The sequence below is a fragment of the Triturus cristatus genome, chromosome 10 (assembly GCF_964204655.1).
Source record: "Triturus cristatus chromosome 10, aTriCri1.1, whole genome shotgun sequence".
Lineage (NCBI taxonomy): Eukaryota > Metazoa > Chordata > Amphibia > Caudata > Salamandridae > Triturus > Triturus cristatus.
The window spans coordinates 952,835,972-952,856,410 of record NC_140593.1 but is presented as its reverse complement, the minus strand read 5'-3'; the positions used below and the strand labels follow the sequence as shown (position 1 = coordinate 952,856,410).

General features: G+C 44.5%; 1 protein-coding gene across 27 annotated transcripts in view; it reads right to left on the bottom strand.

Moving 5' to 3' along the window:
- Positions 1-20,439, bottom strand: part of OBSCN (obscurin, cytoskeletal calmodulin and titin-interacting RhoGEF) — a 1,809,553-nt gene that overhangs the window by 1,517,808 nt on the left and 271,306 nt on the right. For all 27 annotated transcript variants that reach the window (XM_085628811.1, XM_085628818.1, XM_085628815.1 and 24 more), the window contains exon 15: positions 10,299-10,574. In XM_085628811.1, coding sequence (XP_085484937.1) covers positions 10,299-10,574 — 276 coding nt within the window. The remainder of the gene's footprint in view (positions 1-10,298; positions 10,575-20,439) is intronic.

Below are 20,439 nucleotides of genomic sequence, written 5' to 3'. Positions count from 1 at the left end.
GCTGGGTGAGGTCAGAGTGGCCATTAGGCGGCAGTTGGCACCCCATACGCAGGAAGGTGGCTGAGGAATGGCTTCCGCCGCCTGGTTTTGTTTGCAGCCCAGACTGCCCTTAAGGTGCCCTGAAAAGCCCAACAACCTATCCTCTGTAAACAGGGTAATGAAGGACGGATGTGTCCCAGCTGGTAGGGACAAGCTATTGCGAGCCTCTGCTTGGACCTATCCGCCCTCTGCACCACCCTTCTGGGGAGACGTTGTTTGGAGCCAGCCTGTAGATGTGAAATGAGCCCCCGGAGTCTGCGAACAAAGGGCAGAATCACAGCAGCACCAGCTGCCACTTCACTGAGCCGGCTCCAAAGTACCACATCCCCAAAAAAAGCATGTCAGCAAAAAGCCAGCACTTCAACATGGCCACAAGAAACGGTAATCTGCTCCCATAATTAGCTGCATCCTCTGCAAACAGGCAGGCGTGCGACGTGTGCCTATAGGTCAGCTGTGAAGCATGCCTATAATTAAAGTGCAATACAATGAATCATACCACATGGATTGTGCGTGCAAGCACATTAGCACTGCCAACTTTAGAAATCATACCTCAGGGGCTTGGCAGGGCATTACCTGCGTCTACGGCCGGAGAGAGCCAGATTGATGCTGACCGGCCTCCTCAACCCGATTTGGACCCTGCCTGTGGCAACGCAGGATGCCTGGCATATCTGAGGCTACATTGCTGCACAGTCAGGAAAGTTTTCTGAACAGCTGCAAACCACTCTGCCACCAGTCCAAGGTTCAGTCAGCTGCCGGTGGGGTCAGATTAATTGTTGGCGCCACCTGATCATGATTCTTACTGGTCGCGGCAAACTGTACACTAACCTATGCGATTGGCACCAGTTGAGCAGCCAAACTTTCTTCAACTGCCGGCGCGGGCAGCTGCGGCAGGACCCAATCGCAGCCTCCTAGCGAGGTTGTAGTACAGGCTGGGGAGCGCGGAAGGCAAAGAGGAAGAGTCCTCTGCTCCCCAGCCTTTTATGGCTACCACTAGCCCCAGACCGGTTCTGGCCGGCCTGGGGGGCTGGCCACTTGCGTGACCCGGAAGGGCTTTACTTCACTTCCGGGTCAGGACCCCTAGCCCTTGACCAGTGAGGGTGGAGGCGCGCCTGTCGCGTCACTGCTGTGCGTGACAGACCCGCCTCCCCGGTCGTCGGGGGCCGGCAGGACCGCTATATTATTGGCGTGTCCGATGCCGGCCCCGCCTTTAGTATTACTGTGAGTCTGAGATTAATGCTTGACCTCACTGGCTGACTGTCAGTGTCTGCCTATCCCTAGTAGCCATTGGGCACTCACTGACTCCTCCTGACCTCAGTGAAATGTATCAGTAATGCTGCGGCCGTGCAGTAAATTGATTCCATCAGTTACATTGTAGCAGTAGCAGCTGCGCTAGAGCTCAGGCAGCCCCTAAGCCTGCCAGAAACAGCGCACAGCGGGCAGCAGCCACTCCGATTTTACAGTCAAAAATGATGCATTCTAGTGCTCACGCCCCTTGACAGCCAGGGAGGCGCTAAATATGTGTGACTTTGCATTTCAGTGTGGTGATGTGGACCACCACACTGAAATGCCTTAGTCTAATGCCTGATGTGTGGCACTTAGCAGGGCTGCACCTGGGATTATGTGGACCACCACACTGAAATGCCTTAGTCTAAAGCCTGATGTGTGGCACTTAGCAGGGCTGCACCTGGGATTGTTCTTTTCTCTTGCTTAATTAATACTGCTGCTTATATTTTGCTGTGTAGGGGGTTTCTTCTTTCCCTGATAGGCATTCCCACCGATGCGGGGTGTGGATTAATCCTTAGGGGCCCTGGGCAGCTCCCAAAGCTAGACGTACAGTGCTGAAGAAAGCCGTTTGTGTGTTTCAGACAGCCTCGCTGCGAGACACGCGACCTCCTGAAGCTGTTCTGCTGTGTGCATCGGGTGACCAGCAGGCTCTGGTAGGGGGCGTGGAGAGCGTTCGTCTTGACATAATTATGCCTCTCCCTTCGTGTATTCCGCACATTCATTCCTCGGTGTCTTCCAGACTGTGACGCGATTTCCCTTCAATTAACGCTCGCGCAGCCCAGGCTTACAGTGTCAATTTCAAACGCTTCTTCAGCAATCTATTTTAGGCTCCTGCTAAGCGATTTCTCCTGTGCAGCTTTTCCCGCAGGGCCATGGTATCTAGAAGGCCCTGTTAACCCTTCCCCAATTGCAGTGAATCAAGCATTGGTACATCAAAGCCTACCGAGGCCAGTTAGAGAGTATTGGTATTGAGTTTTGCTGTATATTCCTGCCTAGTACCTCTAATTCTCTCCTGATCACCATGGCAGGTAGGTTTGATGAATTCTGGGAGTCTGCTGAGGAGGGGCAAAAGCTCATCCTCGAGGAGCTAGTGGATGCCAATGACGCTTCTCTGGAGCGGGCATTGTCCTCAGCCTTGCAACCCCTGAGTCAAATAAATATTTGGTTAACGGTTAGATGCACTCACTTACCTCCAGACAGGGGAAAACCTGAGGCGTGAGCCTCCTATGGATAACAGGGGGGCCCCTAAAGGTTAAGGCAAGGCTAAACTTAATGTCACCGTTACACAGGCCGCTACTTTATTGGATGCCTTTGAAAGGCTCTTGCAGACCTACCTTAAGAGGCGCCTGGAGACTCAGGACCTTCAGGATGATTCCCAGCCTGGTTATACCCCCCCCAAAGACGATTCCGGCTCCCCTCAGGGAACAGATGACAATACCGGAGAAGAGTCAGATAACCCTGATGGGGACTCGGATGACGAACCAGGTCTGAGCAGACCCTGGCGACCGGAGGGTGGTGCCAAGAAACCCAGGCTGGAAGTGAAGGGTGATAAGGACTTTACAGGGATGTCAGGGTTCCTGAACCCAGCAGATATTTACAGTCCCAATCAGCATACTGAGTTCCTCAACAAATGTGGCGCGATATGTGGCCAGCAGCATTAGAAAATCTATGGCCCAGGAGGTCAGGTGATGGCTGAGTGCCCCAGAACTTCCTTAGCTAACAAAGTAGCTCATACCCACGACATCAACGCCAGGATGGCAACTTTTACTACGAAAGTGTTGAAAACCCTAAGAAAGGCCTGGACTGCTCCTGGCGATCCAGCCAGGACAAGGTCTTGGATGTTTTGGGACCTCTGACCAAGATCCTGAATATGGCAGAGGATGCCAAAACATCTGTCCGATGATCGACCCCACAATTTTGTCAGGTTGGGATCAGCTGGCCCTATGTTTCTTAGGCAATGCCAACTGTGCCTTATCAACAGAGCACAGACGCTCCTTGTTAATTAAGATTGAGCCCAGTTTAGGTGAGTTAGCCACCACAGGCGCTAGCCCTGTAGCCAATGGAGCTCTCTTAAGAGAACCCTTCATCAAAGATCTCTCACGCTTCATTAACACCTTTACTTTTCGTCACTGAACAAAGCCCAGCAATCCATCAAAACCAACACATTTTTGGAGGGGCCCGGAAGAGTAGGTAGAGGTCATGGCAGAGAATGTGGCAGTAAAGGATATTTACGAGGAGCCAGCAACGCACCATGTGGCACCAACGGTATGCAATATCCATTCTTTCCTACTTGGGGTGGGGGGCGGCTACTTCAGTCAGAACTGGATATCCATAACAAGGGACGCGTGGGTGCTTTAAACTGTGAAAGGCTTTCACACAGAGTTCTATGGAGCACCCTGACAGCACTCTCGCCCCCGTCCTTTGGTTTTTTTCAGAAGAAGGGACATGAGTGGTAAGCCAAGAGGTGTCAGAGCTCCTAACAAAAGGGGCGATTACCCATACGAGCCTTCATCCGTCAGGTTTCTTGAGCAATATTTTCCTAGTAGATAAGAAGGACAAGGGATTCCAACCGCCCATAAATTTGAAAGATTTCAACAATGGGTGGTGTATCGCCACTTCAAGATGAAGGGTATTCACCTTCTACGGGATACTCTGTTGCCAAATGATTGGCTGGTACGGCTCAACCTAAAGGACGCCTGCCTCGTCATTCCCATTTTTCCTCTCCACAGGCGTTTCCTTCAGTTTAAGTGGGTCAGACACATTTTTGAATTCACATGCCTACTATTCGGCCTGACATCAGCACCATGGTCGTTCACCAAGATGCTGCGACCGGCCGTGGTATGGCTTCTTGCACAGGGAGTTAGTCTAATAGTATACCTTGGCGACATTCTCCTAATGCACAAGGAAAAATCCACTTTAGTCTCACAACTTCAGTTGACCCAAATTCTTGTGCAGGGCTTAAGGTTCATAGTGAACACAATTTGGTATATTAGATACATAAAATGTCACAGTGAAGAGTTCATTTGCCCCTGTGGCCCTCAAAGGACTATTGGACTTTATGGAATTTATAACATTTTGAAATTCATATGTTTCTAGAAAAATTGGAATTATAATCATGAGGAGTATGTGTTTTTCTGTCGGTTTTTATGTATTGGTATTGTATAATTAAAAAACTAAATTTGAGAACATTAAGACCTAACACATCACGTTAAAGTGATAATTGTTCTCATTCAATCTTAGAAAAATCAAAAAAACACCAAAAAAATGTTTGACGTCTGTATGAATCCTTATGATAAAGATTGTCCTATGTTCTTTTTTAACTGCAGTATGTATATTTATACATGTATGTCTATGTGTTTTTAACAGCCCTGAAGAAGTCCGCTCTCAGGACGAAACGCGTCGGCTGTGTTTTTTTTGCAATGTTCAATGTTACATGAACACGGAATAAAGAAATTAAACCAAGGAACTTCTATCCGTCTATAAATTGGAGCTGGACTGTATAATTGTTCCAACTGATTGGTTTTTCTATAGTGTGGTGCACCTGTGCTTTTGGTATATGTAATTAAGTTCCTGAGGGAACGAGCATTGTGACAGTGGGTGCTGTTTGGTGTGCACACACACCCTTGTGTTTTTTAAAAAAATACAAAAGGGACTTGAACTTGAGAGTGATATTGGGTTAGGTGCTGTTAGTAAGAAGGTTCCACTGTTACTCTTAGAATTATCTCTGAACACTCAAAACTCTGAAGTTATTCTGGCTCAAGAAATGATTTTCTTGAGATTCAAAGTCGGCACAGTGCAACAGTTCCTCCGCCTGCCCCAGAAGAAGATACTGCTGATTTTCAGGGAACTGCACAGAACACTGGACAGGGAGAACATTTCCCTTCGTCCTTTGGACAGGATTGTAGGCCTATTGTATCGACGATCCAAGTGACCAGTCTGCTGATTGGCTCTCCAGGCATCTGAAAGATTACAGTGCATGGAAGCTGGATCCTTCTCTGTTCCAGAGAATCATGGATCGGTGGGGTCATTGCCAGATGGATCTTTGTGCCTCGAGGCTCAACCACCGACTTCCCCATTTTTTCAGAGGCGTCCGGATCCTCTGCAGAAGACAACAGATGCTTTTTCCAGGATTGGAGTCAGTTTTGGGGTGTGCATTTTTCTTCATTCTTAATGATAGCCAGACTCATGTCGGTGGTCAGGTGTCAGAAGGCGGAGGTGATCTTGATGACACCGCTCTGGAGGTTGCAAGTATGGTATCTAGTTCTTTTAGAACTTTCTATGGATTTTCCAGTCCAACTACCCCTGACTTTTAAACTTCTGATGGACCCTCATAGCAACTTGCACCAGCTGGTTCATGATGGAAATCTTCAGCTGATGAATTGGAGGATTCCAGGTGACGTCGGGAAGTCCAGGGCCTTTCGACACACACTTCTCCCTCATCAGAAGAGCTTGGGCAGATTCTACCATAAAGATATATGGTTCGGCATGGAGGAGATGGTCACGCTGGTGTATGCGAAGGGATCTTGATCCCGAGGGGGCAGATGTTGTGCATGTTGTCAATTTTCTATCGGAGTTGGATGACATGGGCAATTACAGCAGGTCATGTGCCATTTCATGATGTCCCAGTAGGAGAACTTCCTCTAGTCTGTCGTCTTCTGAGGGGTATTCGGTTATCCTTCCCACCGGAACCAAAATATTCCTCTCTGTGGGATCTTACTGTTGTACTTAGAATGCTACTTTCATGGCAGGATAATCAATACTTGTCGCCGAAGGAACTTACGGGTAAGCTAGCGATGTTGTTATGCCTCATTTCCTGTAAAAGTGTGTCTGATGTTCGTGCCCTCGACATGACACCGCGTATGTTTACTGCGGAAGGTGTCATTTACTGTTTCGCGACGTATGAAATCCAATACTAGGGTGGTTCATTACCCTGCTTTTCCTGGTCATCCAAAGTTGTGTGTATTCTGCTGCCTGAGGGTCTATGAAACCATGACCAAAGAATATAGGCCACCGGGAGTGGCTCAGCGATTTATTTCCCTTAAAAAGCCTTTAACGTTGGCTTTTACAATGACTATCGTCCGCTGGGTGAGATGGGTCTTGCAGGAGGCGGGTCTTGCAGGTGGCAGGGATTGAATTGACCACCTTTGGGGCACACCCTACAAGGGGTGCTATGGCCTCCAAGGTGTTTACCTTAGGGGGCCGCGTGGAGGATATCCTCAGAGCAGCCGACTGGTCTTCAGAGTCAAACTTCAAGACCTTTTATTTCAAACCAAGTACTAGCACTGGTTGTTAACCCGCTTTAAACTAGGATAATCTGAGCCTCCGGATCCGGACATAGAATATAAAACTTCCTAGCTAACTTGAAGGAAAGTTTCAATCTTTTTAAGGACATGGAGACAAGGATTATCCCGCCCGTTTGGATACAATCTACTATCCTCCCTGTAGTCTCAGAGGGCTTTGGTTGGATAAGAATCTTTGTTTATGAATATGATAAGAACCTTCTCAATTACTTCTTTCATTACGTTGGCTGAAAACATTGCTGTCGTTTAAAAGGTCTTTAATGCTTGACGTTTCATTGATTATGAATCTCTCACTCTGTAACAGAAATATAAGGTGATACTTTGTTTGACACATAGTTGTGGTTTTGGTTTCTTATCCAGGATGTCTTGTGTTTTTCTGTAGGATCAGACCAGAAACAAGAATTCTGAGAGGAAAACTGAGTTCATGATGCTTCGCTTGAAAAAAAGAGGAAGTGCTTTCCCTTGATGTTGAATATATAGGTCTGACTTTATGACTGTGTTGTTGATCTTTCGCAAAGACTCTTGAGATTTGTAGTCTTTGAACAAAATATGTTGTTTTGATAAGGCTGCAGAGAAAAATAAACAGTAGAGAAAGCATAATCCTTTCCTCTGTGTCCTTAATAGAATTGGAACTTTCCTTCCCGTTTAGCTTGGAAAATTTATATTCAACACTTGTCATAATCTGTTCACCATGGAGGAAAGTTCATGTATCTGTTTGTTATGAATATTTAAAGATATGTAGGAGTCTTTACTTTCATTTCATCCCACTCCTTACCTACCATTTTGGCATTCTTTAGCAGGGAGCAAAACTTCATGTGCTGGTTGCATGAAGCTACAGTCAGTAGTAAAGGTTGTTAGGCACTATGGGCACCACAGCTATCTCTCAGTGGTTTGTGCAAAAAACTCAAGTTTCCATCCCCATCACTCCCTCACACATACCAGAGCATTACATTACATGACAAGACAATAGCAGAGTCTAAAAATATGGTAATTGTAGTAGGAACAAGGCCCGACGGCTTCACAGGGGAATTCTACAAAGAATACTCAGAGCTGCTCAGCCCATATGTTGTCGAAATGTATGAAGAGGCATATAATAACCAGATCCTCCCGCCAACACTGCGTGAGAAGCTAATAGTGGCGTTATTAAAGCCAGATAAAGATCCGTAGCATGGTGAATCGTATAGACCGATATTCCTAATAAACACAGACGCTAAGAGACTGGCTAAGATTATTGCCACTAGGCTGAAGCCCTTTATGCAGGCTAGTGTCCTACCGGACCAATCCGGTTTCATACCAACCCGTTCAACGGCACATAACATCTGTACCATATTTGCACTCTCACACCAGCTAAATCCTGAATTAGAAGCCGTAGCTGTGCTCCTTGATGCAGCTAAGGCGTTTGACTCCGTCGAGTGGACATATCTATTCACGATACTGCAACGGATTGGGTTACCACCCATACTGTTAAACTGGATCAAACTCCTTTATACCAAGCCCGCCGCACGTATCAAAGTGAAGAAACATATTTCCGATGTTATACACATCCAGAGAGGAACATGGCAGGAATGCCCACTATCCACCCTCTTATTTTCCAGTGCATTGGAACCCCTAGCCTGCAAAATATGCCAACAACATGCACACACCGCTTTACGATTCCACTTATGCCCTATAGGCATATCAATGTACGCGGATGTTATGGTGCTCTACATCCGCGAACCAAGCACCAACTTATCACTGGTACTAAGAGAATACATCACATTTGGTCAGCAATCAGGCCTGCAGATAAATTGGAGCAAATCGGCAGTGCTACCGTTAACAGAAATTACACAGCAACAACACATGGAATTCCCTCTTGCCTGGCAGAAAGATCCCATAGAATATTTAGGACTATGGATCCACCGTGATCCAGAAGTAGTGCTTAGAGTCAATTACAGCACTGCCATTGACAAACTTGAAACGCAGATTGCCAGGTGGATCACCCTACCGCTCTCCCTCGCAGACAGAATATCCCTCATAAAGATGGTAATCCTGCCCAAACTGCTATATCTCTTCGCTAACATCCCTATAACCCCACCTGCACCCATTTTCAAAAGATTAAACGCGAATCTTACAAAACTCACACAAATAAGTTTGCACACATTGACTCTACCGTATGCATGTGGCGGCTTCACAGTGCAAGATTTATCATTATATTATCTATGTGCCTAAGCGCAATATGTGTATTATTAACACCCGGTACGTTATATGCCACACCTAGCGGTGGAAGATGGCGACGCCAATCCCATAGAACTGGCAAACATACTGCCACACTAACGTCCTCATTTAACCAAACAGCAAATCAATACCGTACAGACTACATCCACTGCATGGCAACGAATAAGTCATATAACTCAGAAAAGCCCGATGTACGCACCAAATATGGCACTAGCTCAACACCCCTCATTGTCTGTAACACAGGATAAGCATAGTAGGGAATTACTACGACAAGTGGGCCTAATGGTAATGGGGGATCTATATATCAACGGAACGTTTATCACCCCTGATGACCTCTCATATGTGTGCAACCAAACAATGCTCTTCAAATTTACTTATTATAGACTCCGCGAAGCAATAAAAAAGCTTTACCCCACTTACCCGAATGAGCCTCCCACGCTCGAGACATTGCAGCTGTTAATCATAACTCCAGATAACAATCATTTAGTGGCAAAACTCTATAGAGCACTGCAAGCAGAGTTAGGCGACAGAACACACAAAGCTTTAGAGAAATTAAACAAGACACTAGACACACCACTGGCAGAAGAAGAATGGCAATCCTGCTGCGCTCTCACTGAATTGTTCACTCCCAACGGTAACTTACGCATCATACACTACAAATACCTACACCAGGCCTACCACACGCCACTTAAACTGCACAAATATGGCTTACGAGATGATGCAAAATGACGAAGATGTGGGTTGGACCAGGCTGATTTTGTGCACCTTGCATGGTATTGTACAAAGTGAGATTGTATTGAGAACAGGTAATACGCTTACTGGGGGAAATGTTAAACTACTAAATGGATTGCACACCACAACTAAGCCTTCTAGGCCACTTAATACCTTTAAATTCTGCTAAGTGCATTGCTCCTTGCAAAATGAAGAGTCGCAATGCACTGGGATAGTAAAAAATCCCCCATAGTGGAACGCTGGGTAATGGACTCCATCTACTGCAGAGACAATTTCTTACGGTATGCGAGGAGCTACCAACGGCTGCAAAGCCTACTAATTTTTGGGAACCAATCACTATTTACTTACGTGATCACCCTTACTTATTAAAAAACGATGTACAACATGATTAGCTGAACTAATACTGATCAATCGAAATGCTGCTGGGCCATCAATATGAACAATGTAATAAGATGTACTGTGTACAACTATCTCTTTTCAGACAAGCTTGGAATGTTTGTTATCACGGTTATGTAATATCAATAAAATGTAATGGAAAAAAAACTTTAGTTGGAAAAGATATTGGCGGAGGGCAATTAGGTTCTGAATGTTGTAAAGCACCTTATTTTCAGGCATTTCTTTTGATTTGTTAAGTATATCATGAAACCCAAATCATAGCTCTGTGAAGATGGACCTAGAGTAGGAAAACAAATGACTCAATGAAATATTACAGGTAGATATTTGACTGACCTGTAACTTGAACTTTGAAGTTGAGTTTCTGCCCAGCAGCTTCACAGATGTAATCCCCGGCGTCTTTCTTCTCCACCTGCTCCACAACCAGCCTTCGGGATTTGCCATCAGACTCCACCTTAATGTTCTTGCTGGCGGTGATTTGTTTTCCATCCTTGTACCATTTAACCTCAGTCTTGGCTTGCGATACTTCACAGCTCATGGTGGCAGTCTGCTTCAGGATAGCATTCACTTCCTTCTGGACTTTATCCTGGTTCACAAACACTACTTCAGGCTCTGAGAATAAAGGAACACACAATTGGATAGATTTATTTAATTTAAATGTATTTTGTCCAGTGTAAGATGAACCTCTTAAAAAATGCAGTCACACGGCAGTGCTTTGGGGGGTCAATGCCCCAATTACAAGTGAGGAGAAACTTTGACTTGGTTGTGTTGTTAGCCAAAACATCAGGAGCGCCTACAGATAATTCAGCTTGCCAGGTTTAGTGAGAGCTACACAGGAAAATACATTTAGTCATATGGAGCTGAAGTAAAGCTCCTGATTTTTCCTGTTGTGAGGATATCCTTCTCATCCACAAAAGCCATTTAGCTAGAAAGAAAGGCAAACTTGGAACTCCTATATGAGAATGGTGTGCCCTGTAAGAGGCTTTCATGTATTCCACTATTTGGGTGCACAGAGGGTTCTCTGGCAACCATAGTCATATACTTAATTTCACTTTATGAAGTCTTGCATTTAACTGCCATATCCTTAATCCTGCAACATATCACGGGAAGTTGCGCAAAACAAAATATGTGGTCTCTTTCAAACTTTGTTGTGGGCAATGACCACTCCTCAAACATGACTGTAACTACATTCAATAAACAACATCCCAGTTTTGACTGTGCAGTCTTGCTGTTTGGCCCCCTGATTCAATAATAGTGTGGTCGTGATCTGCAGCCAGTGCCTGGGTCTTAAATTGCAACGACATAAGAATGCTCAGCTACTCTCAAAATCTGGGGTCCTTGGTTCAATGAGAGCGGATCTCTGAGCTGCAATCAGGGTATTCCGCCAAAAAATATTTTAAAAAATATTGTGAGACACAAATATTGTGATGTCAAAACTATTGTTATGTCAAAAATATTGAGGGACAGAATATAGAATGTAAAAATATATATGTTTAAGTCTTTTATGTGTGTGTTAAATATAGTTATATATATTATAGTTTTTTAATGTTTAAGTTTATGGGTAATGGTTGTGTTATAAAATGTTATTTTATTGATAAGTTTGTTGAATTAATTTTAGTGCATTTTTAATTTTGGAAATATATATTACTTATTTATGCCCTTTTTTTAGCGGGATGTGGAGCTTGTAGGAGAATAGGGTGGGAATGTGTTTTTACATTTTTCATTGATTATACATTTATTTTTATAAGTTTTAATATGTTAATTTGGAAATTGATAATGTAAATACATTTGACCTATTTAACAGATCATTTTAAAATGTGGTAATTTGTATTTGGTAATTGGCTATTTACATAATTGATTTTATCAATCATTAAACAGTTCTTAATAATTTGGATAGTTATTAATTATTTTGTATTTACCTTTTTTATAATATAAATAATATTATAGTGATATTTTTTAATGAATGTGTATTGTTTGTTTCTGTTTGTAATTTAATTGTTTTGCATTTGGGGTGGTTGGAAGTTTAGGGTAATAGATGGGAATAAAATCTTTTTATTTAAATGTTTTAATTGTTATGATTTTTTAATGTAATGTTATGTACAATTTCATGTTTTTAATTTTTGAATATTTATATCAAATTTACAGTATTAATATTATTTGCCATTGACAGTGGTCTTATGGCCACTATGCCATCATGCATTATGTCCCCCTCCAGGTCACAAAGCAAATTCTGGATCGCATACTACCAGGGAAAGGCCACACTCTGGAATAGTGTGTAGCTAGTACAAAACAAAAGTAAGGTTACCAGTTTTACATGCAGTCAGGCACTCAGGGAAGGGGTACATGCCCCTTTATCATTGAGGGGACATTTCCATCCCAGCGCTACTGCACAAATTTACAAAGGGTCTAGGTAAAGAGTTGTATAAAGTCCAAATTCTATGTCAGGACTTGGGGGCTCAGATTATGCTTTCTCTTCCATTTATTTTGTTCAGCAGCATTATGAAAACAAACATTTTCATTCAAAGACTACAAATCCCAAGATAGATCAATAATACAACCATAGAGTCAGTCCTCTATATCCAACATCAAGGAAAAGCACTTCCTCTTTCTTCGCTGCTCAGATAAGTGTTCTTCCTTCATATTGGATATCTTTGCCTAATTAATACAGTTGTTTTATAATCTGGTAGTCTACACACGAATAGCTGGCAAGGTTTCAAATTTCCTATGTGTGACATTTTCATAATTTCTGTGTAATTATGAGTGACGTTCAACGACGATGAGTGACATTTTCTCACAAGCAAAATCAAGCAATGAAGATGAGGGACACATTTAAATATGAGAAATTACACCCGTTTGAGGAATGATAAACTCTAAGAAGAGCTTAAAGCAGCTGTAAAGCAACAGAAATGGAAGGGCACTACCCTAGTAAAAAATCACAGCTAATCCTCATGAAAGAAAAAATCCAGCTTTGTGAATATGAGTGGGTCATGTCAGTTGATAGCTACTGTAAATGGCAATGGTTTCTATGTTCCTCTGTAAAAGAAATGTATCCTGGCCATTTGACACACCAAACTTTGCCTAAAATACAACACTTTTCAGCTGAGAGCCCTTGAATGAGACCCGCAGACCTTTGCCCAGACTCGTCTCATGCAGGGTGAGGAGAAAGTGGCCATTAGGTGGAAGTTTGCACCCCATACACAGAAAGGTGGGTGAGAAATTGCATCCACCGCCTGGGTTTGTTTGCAGCCCAGACTGCCCTAAAGGTGCCCTGAAAAGGCTAACAACCGACCCTCTGTAAACAGGGCAATGAAGGACATATGTGTCCCAGCTAGGAGGGACAAGCTGCTGTGAACCTCCGCTTGGCCCTATCCACCCTCCACACCGCCTCTTTTGGGGAGCCATTGTTTGGAGCCAGCCTGCAGATGTGAAGTGAGCCACCAGAGTCTGCAAACAAAGGGCAGGCATGCTTCCTGTCTACAGCTGAGCCTTGCATGTGAGAATCACAGCAGCGCCGGCTGCCTCTTCACTGAGACGGCTCCAAAGTACCATGTCCCCAAAAAATAACATGTCAACAGAAAGCAAGCACTCCAACATGGCCACATGAAACGGTAATCTGCGCCCATAATTAACTGTAACCTCTGCAAACACCCTCTGTGCCTATAGATCAGCTGTGAAGCATGCCTATAATTAAAGTGCAATCCAATGAATCATACCACACGGAATGTGCGTGCAAGCACATTAGCACTGCCAACTTTTGAAAACATACCTCAGGGGCTCAGCTGGGCATTTCCTGCGTCGAGGGCCGGCAAGAGCCAGATTGATGCTGACTGGCCTCCGCAACCTGATTCAGACCCCGCCCGCAGCAACCTAGGGCCGCCGGGCATGATTGAGGCTACATGGCTGCACAGTCAGGAAGGTTTCCCGGACAGCTGTCCGTGGTTCAGTCAGCTGCTGGTGGGGTCGAATCAATTGTTGGCGTCGCTGGGTCATGATTCTTACCGGTCGCAGCGAGCTGTACACTAGTATATGTGATTGCCGCCAGTTGAGCAGCCAAACTTTTTTCAACTGCCGCCAAGGGCGGCTACGGCAGGACACACCGGCCTATTACTGTGGGTCTGAGACTAATGCCTGACCTCACTGGCTGACTGTCAGTGTCTGTCTATCCCTATTAGCCATTGGGCACTCACTGACTCCTCCTGACCTCAATGAAATGTAATGCTGCATCCGTGCAGTGAATTGAATCTGTTACTTTGTAGCAGTAGCAGCTGTGCTAGAGCTCAGGCAGCCCCTAAGCCTCCTGGAAACAGCACACATCGCGCTGCAGCCTCTCTGAGCATTCAGTCAAAAATGGTGTATTAGCAGCCAGCGCTCTGGCCGCTTGACAGCCGGAGAGGCACTAAATATGCGTGACTTTGCATTTCAGGGTGGTGATGCGGACCACTACACTGAAATGTCTTAGCCTAACACCTGATGTGTGGTACTTGGCAGGGCTTCACCTGGGATTGTTCTTTTCCCTTCCTTAATTAATAATGTTACTTATTCTTTGCATGGGGTTTTCCTCTTCCCCGAAAGGACGTTTCTTCTGAGGCGAGGAGTGCATTAATCCCTAGGGGCCCTGGGCAGCTCCCAACGCTAGACGCATCATGCTGAACGAAGCCGTTTGTGTGTTTGAGACTGCCTCGATGCGAGACGCGCGACCGCTAAAATGAGGGGCACAGCTTCACGCGACCTCCTAAAGCCTCTGCTTGCATCGGGCATTTCAGCGCAACATCTCGTAGCAACGAGATGCAGGGTGACCAGCCGGCCCCGGTAGAGGGCGTGGAGAGGACTCATTTTGACAGAAAGGTGCCTCTCCCTTCGAGCATTCCGCACATTCCTTCCTCGGCGTCTTCAGGGCTGTGGTGCGATTCCCTTCAATTAACGCGCTCACTGTCCGGGCTTACAGTGTCAGTTTCAAACGCTTCATCAGCAATCTATTTTAGGCTCCTACTAAGTGGTTTCTCCTTTGGAGCTTTTCCCTCATGGCCGTGTTATCCAGAGGGCCATGTTAACGCTTCCCCAATTGCAGTGCATCAAGCATTGGTACATCAAAGCCTACCGGGGCTGGTTAGAGAGTATTGGTATTGAGTTTTTCTGTATATTCCTGCCTAGTACCTCTAAGTCTCACCTAATCCCCATGGCAGGTGGGTTTGATGAATTCTGGGAGTCTGTTGAGGAGGAGCAAAAGCCTCTCCCTATCCACAAGGAGCTAGCAGATGCCATTGACGCTTCTCTTGAGCGGGCAGTGTCCTCAGCCTTGCAACCCGAGTTAAATAATTATTTAGTTGACGGTAAGATGCACTCGCTTACCCCTGGACAGGGGAAGAACTTTGGCATGGGCCTCCTACGGATAACAGGGCGGTCCCTAAGGGGAAAGGCAAGGCTGAGCTTAATGTCAGTGTTACCCAGGAGGCTACTTTATTGGATGCCTTTGAAAGGCTCTGCGAGACCTACCTAAGGAGGCGCCTGGACACTCAGGACCTTCAGGATGAGTCCCAGCCTGGTTATACCCCCGAAGACTATTCCTGCTCCCCTCAAGGAACAGATGACAATATTTGAGAAGAGTCAAATAACCCTGATGGGGACTCGTATGAGGTCTGAGCAGACCCTGGTGAGCTTAGGGTGGCGCCAAGAACCCCAGACTGGAGTAGAAGGGAGATAAGGACTTCACGAGGAATGTGGGGGTTCCTGAACCCAGAAGATATTTACCATCCCAATCAGCGTACTGGGTTCCTGCATCCAATGTGGCGCAATATGTAGCCAGCCATATTAGAAAATCTATGGCCCAGGAGGTCAGGTGAAAGCTAAGTGTCCTAGAACTTCCTTAGCTAACAAAGTAGCTCATACCCCAAACATCAATGGCAGGGTGGCAACTTTTATTACGAAATTTGTTAAAGACCCTTAGACGGGCCTGAACTGTTCTTCACAATACTGCCAGGACAAAGACTTGGATGTTTTGAGACCTCTGACAAAGATCCTGAATATGGCTGAGGATGCCATGACGTCGGGTCAGATGATCGACCCCCCCACGATTTTGTCAGGTTGTGCTTAACAGGCCCTATGTTCTTTTTAGGCAATGCCAACCTGTGCTTTATCAACAGAGCGCAGATGCTCCTTGTTAATTAGATTAAGCCCAGATTGGGTGAGTTAGCCACCACAGAAGCCGGCCCTGTAGCCAATGGAGCTCTCTTAGGAGAACCCTTCATCAAGGATATCCCATGTTAATTAACACCTTTTCGTCACTGGACAAAGCCCAGCAATCCATCAAAACCAAACATTTTTGGAGGGGCTGGAAAAGGTAGGTCGGGCTCCTCAAGCTGGGCCTACTCTTCCAACCCCCACAAAACATCATAAGGTCATGGCAGAGGATTTGGCAGTAAAGGATCCTTCCGAGGAGCCAGCAACACACCAGGTGGCACCAACGGTAAGCGATATCCATTTTTTCCTACATGGGGTGAGGGGGGGTGGCTACTTCAGTCGGATTTGGGCATCCATAACAAGGGAAGTGGGGGTGCTTTACACTGTGAAAGGCTTTCACATAGAGTTTTATGGGACATCCCAACAGCACTCTCTCCCCGTCCTTAGATTTTTTCAGAAGAAAGGACGCGAGTGGTAAACCAAGAGGTGTCAGAGCTTCTAACAAAAGGGGCCATTACCAATACGAGCCTTCATCCCTCAGGTCTCTTGAGCAATATTTTCCTAGTAGATAAGAAGGACTAGGGTTTCCGACCGGTCATAAATCTGAAGAGTTTCAATCGATGGCTGGTGTATCGCCATTTCAAGATGAAGGGTATTCACATTCTAGGGGGATATTCTGTTGCCCAATGTTTGGCTGGTACGGCTCGACCTAAAGGACACCTGCCTCGCCATTCCCATTTTTCCTTCCCACAGGCGTTTCCTTCAGTTTTGTTGTGTTTCGATTTAGATGCCCGTACATAGGTTTCCCTGAATCATGTCCTTATATAGGCACAATTCACATTGCCCTTATTTAAGCATAGAATCCCAGTCCTTATTTAGGCATTAGCCATGCTATCCAAATACAGGCATGGTCACCTACATCCGTCCATCCCACGTCACAACGAGTTCTTAGAAACCAGACCCTTAAGCCATCGGGACTTTCCCTAGCTAGGATTATTGATTTCTCCAAGAACTCATCTATTATGTATGAACTACTATTCCTTAGGGGTTCATTCATGACGTCTTCCTCTGCCGGACTTTACGTCAATGCTAGCATTCCTAAGCACCTTCCAGGTATAAATATACCTTCCCTTACCGTGGCAAGCACGGCTCGGCTCGCCTACACAGCTCGATACGGCTCGCCACAGCAAGTGCGGAAGGAATTTGAGTTCTCACCTAACGCACTGACCAGACGCGGTCATCCCTTCTCGCAGAGAATCCAGCTTCCAGTGTTCTGACTCCCTTCGCGGGGTGTTGGAATTTGAGATTCGGAAAGAGATTCCCACCTCTCTCATTCGAAGGTATGGAGCAGACTAGAACCTAGAGGGACTCTTGGCATACACATATAAACTTAGTATATACCATACTATAGAAAACAGCACCTACTTCTTACCTTGTACTACACTTAAGTTTGCTACACTGAGGTAGAACTATTTAGAAGCATCAGACTAGTATTCACTTTTTAGCCTGTGGTATTTATGTATGTATATTAATATATGTCATAGCTAAAAGACAATGCTATTGCAGTATTATTTCTTCTTACTGCTTACGCTGTGCGTATTATATCTTGCTTACTGTCTAATGATTGTAACAGCTCATATCTCTTTTATTGAAACGCCCGTCTATCTATTTCTGTGTAGCTCTGGAGAAACTAAGCATGTACGATTGACTGAGTGAAACTGTTATCTATTGTTTCCACGATTCTGAGACACGTTCCAATTATAAGGGAAACAAAGTTGTCACGTTTATGCGGTTGTCAGAAACTACTCCCTTCTTGTTTATTCGAGAAGTTTCTAGTGACCTCTGAGTTAGCTGGCACACAAAGTAATTAAGTTTAATGTACTCGATAGAGAAATACTGACCCTAGTCCTATGAAAAAACTATAGTGTATATTATTCCAATGTGCAGAGCCTATAAGGGAAATAGGAACTACACTACATGGCGCCCAATGTTTGGTAAGGCACTAATTTAACGCTAGATGCTGAAGTAACTCAGTCGTGCTTTTCTCAGAGACCCCTACTCATAATTCTCCATAAGACCTCTGGAGTGGGTAGGGTTAATATCCGCCATTGCTGAGTAGGATGAGAATCCTATATATTAGCTGTTTGGTTTGTTCAACGTTGAAGGATACAGTGTTCCAAAATATTGTGCACCTTATCTTTGTTCCCTTGAAACTTGTTCTACATTTTTCATTAAACAAATGTCCCTTAACGGGGAAACAGAGGCTACGGCTGATCCAGTCGTAACAGCTTTTAATACTACAGGTTTAAATGAAACCGATGAGGGTGTTTCACTTCTTCAAAGAAGATGAACCACCTGAGGAATACATTCCCTTCGAGGATGTTGAAATTCCTCTCACATATAACACACTCTGGTTTAAAGGCGCCCTAAAACATTACAATCACATCACCAGACTCGGTCCACTAGGTAGACCAGGAGCAACATGGCCAATTTTAGCCAGCTACACACCTCATCTTGACATTGAAGCAATGTCAGACAAGGAATTACTTAATCAAATACAAGAATTAATAGAATTACATAGTTAAACCACAACTGTCTGAAGGTCCTGAGAAGGACTCTATTAAACACAATCCTACATCTTCTAAAAAGAAGTGGGAAATTAACAAACAACATTCAAAGGACAAACGTTCTCAATCCCGAGGTAGGTCTCCTCAAAAGGAGCCCTCTAAAAGGAGGTATAATCTCAGGAATAGGGATAATTTGGAAAAACCTGACAGGTATCAAGATACTGATACACGTTCCTCTCGTACCTCTCAGACAGCTTCACAGACATCCGAAAGAAGAGGACGGTCAGATCACAAAGATGAACGCGTGAAGTCCAAAGACGATCAACACGTTCAGAAAAATAAACCAAAACCTCAATTCACTAAGAAAAAGGTAGCAGGTCTGAAGATTAGACATGCCGAAAATTCTGAGAACACAATTCAAGAACGGAGAATGGGCTCAGACAATGCTGGACAGTGCAGCAGAAGTAACAATAACTCGCCAAAACCTGAAGGAACTTCTGGAGATAGTGGACTTGAATGAGTACATCACAGTTGAGACTGGGGTTAGTTCTCCACAAAAGTTATATGAAATAACACTCCGGATGGAGGGAGACATACCATGAAAAGTGAAAACACTCTTTTGGGAAAAACTTTCAAGGGGTTATGACATACTTCTAGCGGAACGGGACTGGCCACCAAAATTTGTCAGGGAGTGCCCACATGGCGAAGACATCGTTATGCCAGCCTTCTCCAACCATGTTGATATAAATTTAAAATATACTTATGCTAGGAAATGGGCAGTAGCCCAGGCCCCAGCATTATACAAAAATAATGTAGGATCGGATGAGGACTCACCTCACCATAAAATCCAATTAAAATGTCAACCTACTGCACAAAGACAGTACCCAATTAAGCAAGAAGTTAAAAAACAGGTCGGGGAGATATTAGATCAACTTGAATACCAAGGGGTTATTGAAACATGCACCTCATCGATGAACAATCCTTTGTTTCCTGTTTCCAAACCAGACAATACATATCGTCTAGTTTTGGATTACAGACTCCTGAACACTTGTCCTAAGACATGTGCAGTGCAAAATGCACACAGTACAGCATTATTGAATAACATTGTGCGTAAAAAATATAAAACCACATTAGATATTTTAAATTGTTTCTTTTGTCAAAACATAGCACCTGAAAGTAGGTACTTGACAGCATTCTCAATAATGGGGACTCAGCGTCACTTTTGTCGACTCCCACAAGGGTTCAAGAACAGCCCGGGGTTATTCTCAGCAAGAGTAACAGAGTTACTACAAATTTATGATGACGAGGCATTGTCATATGTCGATGATATCTATCTGACAGACAATGACCTGGATAGGCACTTGAACAGGGTAAATATAATTATAATGGGCTTTGCTTCAGAGGGCTACAAATTCAATTTTAAAAAAATCAAGAATTGCCCATCTCAATGTCCTTTTCCCAGGATATGATCTTTCAAGTGAAGGTTAAAGCCTGGCAGCTAACTTTTTAGAAAAATGTGCGCTGCTCCAACCTCCAAAAACACTGAAAAATGTACAGTATATTCTAGGTTTCCTAAATTTTGGAAGAACTTACATTCTAAATTACGCAGAAATGGTTAAACCTCTCTACGAATTAAATCAAACCTGATTTCAAAAACAAAAATTGGACACAGGAACACACAAATATCATGCGTTCACTACAAGCTGACATGTTAGCAACAAATAACTTACAAA